Source organism: Bidens hawaiensis, unplaced genomic scaffold (genome assembly GCF_021521415.1).
Source record: "Bidens hawaiensis isolate Kalapana, Puna unplaced genomic scaffold, B.hawaiensis_p1.1 tig00030831_1, whole genome shotgun sequence".
In the NCBI taxonomy this organism is placed as follows: Eukaryota; Viridiplantae; Streptophyta; class Magnoliopsida; order Asterales; family Asteraceae; genus Bidens; species Bidens hawaiensis.
In genome coordinates this window covers 271,721-277,447 of record NW_027495164.1, presented here as the reverse complement: position 1 = coordinate 277,447, position 5,727 = coordinate 271,721, and the positions used below count along the sequence as shown (strand labels likewise).

The following is a 5,727-nucleotide window of genomic DNA, read 5'->3' as shown; positions in this document are numbered from 1 at the left end:
TCCGCGTAAAGTTTTTAATTAACTCTGATATTTAGAACTGTGTTTATGAGTAAATCCGACGCTAAAGTAGGGTCACCGGGTTCGGGGCCTTACAATTTTTTTATGTTTCCTACATTTCCCGTCCATTGTTCAAATTCTTAGAAAAATATGTTTTTTACAATTATACCCTTGAACCACCACCACCACCTTGAACCACCACCACCGTCACTACCACCATAGCCGCCTCCACCACCGCTGCACCCTGAACCGTTCACCACCGCGTCCTCGCCGTGTTTGATATACCCGGATATCATGTAATTGTAAGCGTGAGAGTTGGTTGGGGCATTTCGTCAAACACCTGGCGGGCGTACACCAAATAAGAGGATTTCAAATGGAGGATCAGTAGCTTAATGAGTATGTTAGGTGTTGGCTTTGAATCCTGTTTTGATAATACGGGTGTGGATCTTCTGGCGTGGGAAGGGGTGTCTGAATTGATGTAGGATCGGATGGTTAGTGAGAGGGAGGTTGAGGTCAACGGAGAGAGTTGACCATGACTAGGATTCTAAACTTGGCCGTGGTGGTGAACGGTTCAGGGTGCAGCGGTGGTGGAGGCGGCTATGGTAGTAGTGATGGTGGTGATGACGGGGTAGTGATGGTGGTGGTGACGGTGGTGGTGGTGGTTCAAGGTGGTGGTGGTGGTTCAGGGGTATAATTGTATAAAAACATATTTTTCCAAGAATTTGAAAATATGGACGGGAAAGGTAGGAAACATAAAAAAACAGTCTCTCAAGACGGTTTTTTGAATAAAAAGTTTTGGAAAAATCTAAACTTTTGCTCCAAGATCACAAAAAATTTGGACTTTTCCTTAATTATTTCCCCAAATCTCGTCTCCTACCTGAGTTTCTTTCAAAATTTGGACTGCTCCCTCTTTATTTTTATCTTTTCCCAAAGCGTCTTGCCAGTCCAAATTTTAAAAGATTTTAAAGAAAAAAAGGTTATTTTAAGAATCTTCTCTCTAAAAAGGGCTATTTTAGAAATTTCCCTTTTAATAGTCTAAACGTTGTCCCATTGGCCGACGATAAGCCAAAATTTAAAAATGTATCGCAACAGTCTCAAGTTTCGGTTTATTGGCCACCAACGAGCTTTTCACTAACGGGGTTAGATTTCGTTAGTTTTTTATGAAGTGGTTTATGTGGCAAAAATAGTGACATGGACTGATATGTGGTAAAAAAAAGTGCTTTCAGATTAAAATTAATTTTTTCTAATCAAAATAAATCAACTAAACCACTTTTTTAACAAAAATATACAAACCGAACTACTTTTATAACAAAAATAAACTAATCGAACCACTTTTTTAACAAAAAAAAAACCGAAATAAACCTCTGTTTGACAAAAAAGTAAACATACCGAACCACTATTTAATAAAAATAAACGAATCAAACCACTTTTTTAACCGAAAAAAACGAATTGAACCACTATTTGACAAAAAATAAACATATCGAACCACTGTTTTAATAAAAATAAGCAAACCGAACCACTTTTTTAACAAAAATAAATGAACCAAACCAATATTTTTAAATAAAAATAAACGAACCAAACTACTTTTTTTAGCAAAGAATCGAACTACTTTTTTTAACAATAATCAACGGACCGGGCCACTTTGTTTTAACAAAAAACAACGAACCGAACTACTTTCTAATAAAATAAACTCAGGTCAAGAGAGTTCATTTTAGAACGCATTTCGGGTTAGAAGTGGTTTATGTTAGAACGGTGGTGATGGTGGTGGGGATGCTCGATTCGTTTATTTTTGTTAAAAAAAGTGGTTCGGTTCATTTATTTTTTGATAAAAAGTAGTTCCATTCATTTATTATTGTTAAAAAAAGTGGTTCGGTACATTTATTTTTGTTAAAATAAGAAGTTCAGTTCGTTTATTTTTGTTAAAAAAGTTGTTCGGTTCGTGTAGTTTTGTTAAAAAAAAGTGTTTCGTCTCGTTGATTTTTGTTAAAAAAAAATGGTTCGTTCATTTATTTTTGTTAAAAAACAGTTCGGTTCGCTTATTTTTGTTAAAAAAAAAGATGGTTCAGTTTATTTATTTTTGTTAGAAAAGTAGTTTGGTTTGTTTATTTTTGTTAATAAACGTGATTTGGTTTATTTATTTTGGTTAGAAAAGTAGTTCAGTTCGCTTATTTTTTTTTAAATAAAGTGGTTCAGTTCATTTATTTTGGTTAAAAATTTAATTTTAATTTAAAAATATTTTTTCACCACATAAGCAGTCTACGTCACTATTTTGCCACATAATTATTGTAGGGCTAATATTATATATTATTATAAGAATTGTATATGTTTTTCTGTTTGCTTACAGTCGTTGTATTACATACTTAGCACGTTTTGTTTTGTACGGTAAAAGTGCACATAGGCCCATGAAATGAAAACATTGAAGAAATTGGGACCCTATAAAAGAGACACTTTCACCCATTTCTTCACATATAACTACCTATAAAACTTCACATTTTTCTCTCTTTTGTGTTTGCAAAACTAAGATTCGAGATCCGAGTTTTATTAGTGATTTCTGCTAATTAATAGCACGGATTGATCTAAGAAAAGTTGTGAGATCCATTACATATGTCCTACAATCATACACACCATCATCCACATAATCAACAACTAATGGAATCTAGCCTCGTTAATGAAAAGCTTGTTGATGGCTAATAGGTCAAAACTTGGGACTTTTAGGATACATTTTTTGAATTTGGCTCAACGTAGGTCAATGAGACCAAGTTTGAATTATTAAAATCCAATATCTAAAAAAAATCTAATTTAATTGAACATTTTTGGATTATTGTTGCACAACCCTTGTAAAGTTGTAACTTTTATATGTTATTGCAACTCCAACGAGTAAATCATGTACTTTGACTTGCAATAAACATATTCTTTTTACCCAAAGAGAGATTCAAAGACTGCAACTACTACTTGTAACCGGGAAGATATGAAAATTATTAACATATTTTACGAAATTAGCAAATAATTTAAATACCAATTGCTATTTATTTGTGAAAGAAGTTGTACTCTACGTGGCCTTGACGAAATATTGCAGTGGCATTCTTTAGATTTTGCAGTTTACGAATAATTACTTAACAGATTTGATTCCACCACTAACATGACATCTTATATATATTGCATAGAAGAAAGTGAAATTTCACACCACTTTTAGATGCATATGCTGCATATATGCATCTATCTCACAATCACTTTCTTTGTTTTTATATAATTTTCTCTTTTTCATGCATGCACATATAGATACATATTATGTGTGTATATGCATGGAGGGGTCAGAGGTCTCTTTTTTACCCGAGCACTAAGGTGGTGTGTGTCACAGAGTGTCACTCTGAGAAAGCTTAAAGGCTAAGAAACTTCTTCCACTCACTCCAGAAAACCCTAATTTTAATAATAAATACAAAAAGGAAGATTCAAAAATGAGAATAAAAACAAATACAAAATTAAGCGAAACAAAAGCCACTTCTTTTTTTATATATATTTATCCGAAAAAAACCTACTGTTGGAAAATTTATGGGATCCGTCAATACCTTGCAAGCCAACGAAATCATGTAATTTGAACCCAACCTGTATAATTTCAACCCAAAAAGGTTATGATAAGAAACTAGGATAATTTGATCCCAAAACCACTACCAAAGAAGAATCAGATGCTTAGCACTAAATCAGTATAATTTAAAGTTTTCTTCCATTTATCCTTCACTTCCCCTCCTTCCTATTAGTTTCTCTTTTTCTCTGTGTTTTATTCTCTTGTTTTTGATTCCCCACTCCCATATATTTCCAAAAAAACTTTGAAACCTTTCTAAAAGAGAAAAAGAAGCCTCAAATTTAAATCATGGTTTTCTCATCTGTTCCACCCTATCTTGATCACCACAATTGGCATCATCAGGTTTGAGCTTTAACACATCTTTCTTTGATATTAGTTGTTTCTTCATCCAATCAAAGTAAAAGGAAAAGCTTTATGCAAAAAAGATGATATATGCTAATTCATATTCCTCTACAAATCTCTTCTTGAATATACCATGATCTTTTAAACTCATGTCCTTTCTTTGTTTTGCTTCTTTCCATCTTATGTTGTTTTCAGCTCTCACAATCAAACCATCAAGGAGCTGGAGGTGTTGGTGCCAGAGATGGAGAAGACCCTAATCTTCCACCTTCTCTCCCGCCTCTTCCAGCAGGTGCTAGTGCTGGAGGAGGCGGGGTAGGAGATGGAGAAGGATCCATCAAATCAGGATCTATGGTGGATCGAGCAAGGTTAGCCAAGCTACCCTTACCCGAGCCTGGTCTAAACTGTCCACGGTGTGATTCAACCAATACAAAGTTTTGCTATTTCAACAACTACAGCCTCACACAGCCTAGGCACTTTTGCAAGACGTGTAGGCGTTACTGGACTAGAGGAGGAGCTTTAAGAAATGTTCTGGTTGGTGGAGGTTGTAGGAGAAACAAAAGAAGTAGCAAAACTAGAAGCTCGAAATCTCCGAGCCAGTCAGGTCTGAAATCGTTTAGTGCTAGTCCCCCAAGAAGTAGCTCGGAGAACATGACAAGTACTCAAATCCCACATCCATCGTCACTTCACTTACCCCTCTTGAGTCCTCTTAGCCAATATGGTGGCCATGTTGGTGGCAATCTTAGCTCAAATATTGCTGGATTTCAGCCTCAAATAGGAAATAGTAGCAATTTCAACAACATTTTATCAATTGGAGGTCAAGAGAATTGGAGACTCCCTTTCTTTCCAGGATTTGAAGTACCAAACAACACTAATAACCTGTTTAGCTACCCAACTGAAGGCGTTCAACCACAATCATCTTTGATAGTTGGAGGAGACATAAGTTTAAACAACAATTCCGGTATCGAAAACCCTCCGATTGATCCCCAAGTGAAGGCTGAAGACAATAGAGGCTTAAGCTTATCAAGGCAGTTTTTAGGTATGATGGAAAATACTAACCCACAACCATGGGCTGGAAATTCATGGGCAGAATTTCCTGGTGTCAGCACTTCAACTACACATTTCCTATAATTAAGCATGATTCAGATGAATGGTGCTTGTTATCAAAGGTGATTTAACTTGGATATTCAAACCCTAGCTGATTCCTAGCTTGAATGTCGTATGGTTGATTAATTAAGATCAGTGGCTCAACGTTTGATCATGTGCTGAAGAATTTCAGGAGAATCAATGATAGGTATACCTTATGTACTTTTTAGTGTAATAGAATTAAATGGCGTTGGTTTATTCTATTAATGTGTATGAGAGTTTCCTTATACTTTGGAAGTGTTCTACCATTGTGTGTGTTATGTGTGTAACTGTGTGCTAATATGTTGATTATGCTATATTACTGACAATGAGAAACTGATTATGCATTTGTACTAGTTTGCTTGATTCATATTAGTCAATGTAGGTGAATGCTAAGTTGGTTATAAACAGCCACTATTTGTACACCTAGAGTATTTACATTGAGTTCTTCATCTTAATATGTATAATTTTGTTAAAAATCACCTTTATCTTTAAATTTTGTCCATTGTTTTACAAAACTCTTACATCTCATACCTCATCTATATATGTATTCTACTAAAAACTCATACTCCTCTATCGATCTCTTTCTTTCATTTAAACACTCACAGTTATGACAGTGAATCCCTAAATACGAAGAATGAGAAGTGAGTTACTACATTTAATCTAAATTTGGAAGTAAATGAGGT

The 5,727-nt window shown here is 34.8% G+C and overlaps 1 protein-coding gene across 1 annotated transcript; it reads left to right on the top strand.

The window, feature by feature from the left end:
• The first annotated feature begins 3,726 nt into the window (after positions 1-3,726).
• On the top strand, positions 3,727-5,466 carry LOC143581212 (dof zinc finger protein DOF3.6-like). Its single transcript, XM_077064037.1, has 2 exons — positions 3,727-3,919; positions 4,115-5,466. Exons 1-2 carry the CDS (start codon positions 3,866-3,868, stop codon positions 5,045-5,047), a joined length of 987 nt encoding a protein of 328 aa, XP_076920152.1. The 5' UTR covers positions 3,727-3,865; the 3' UTR covers positions 5,048-5,466.
• The last annotated feature ends 261 nt before the right edge of the window (positions 5,467-5,727 follow it).

Bases quoted from the DNA above. Each gene is read 5' to 3' on its own strand.
- LOC143581212 (XM_077064037.1), top strand. From the start codon at position 3,866: ATGGTTTTCTCATCTGTTCCACCCTATCTTGATCACCACAATTGGCAT. The intron at 3,920-4,114 runs GTTTGAGCTTTA...TGTTGTTTTCAG, and splicing joins ACCACAATTGGCATCATCAG to CTCTCACAATCAAACCATCA.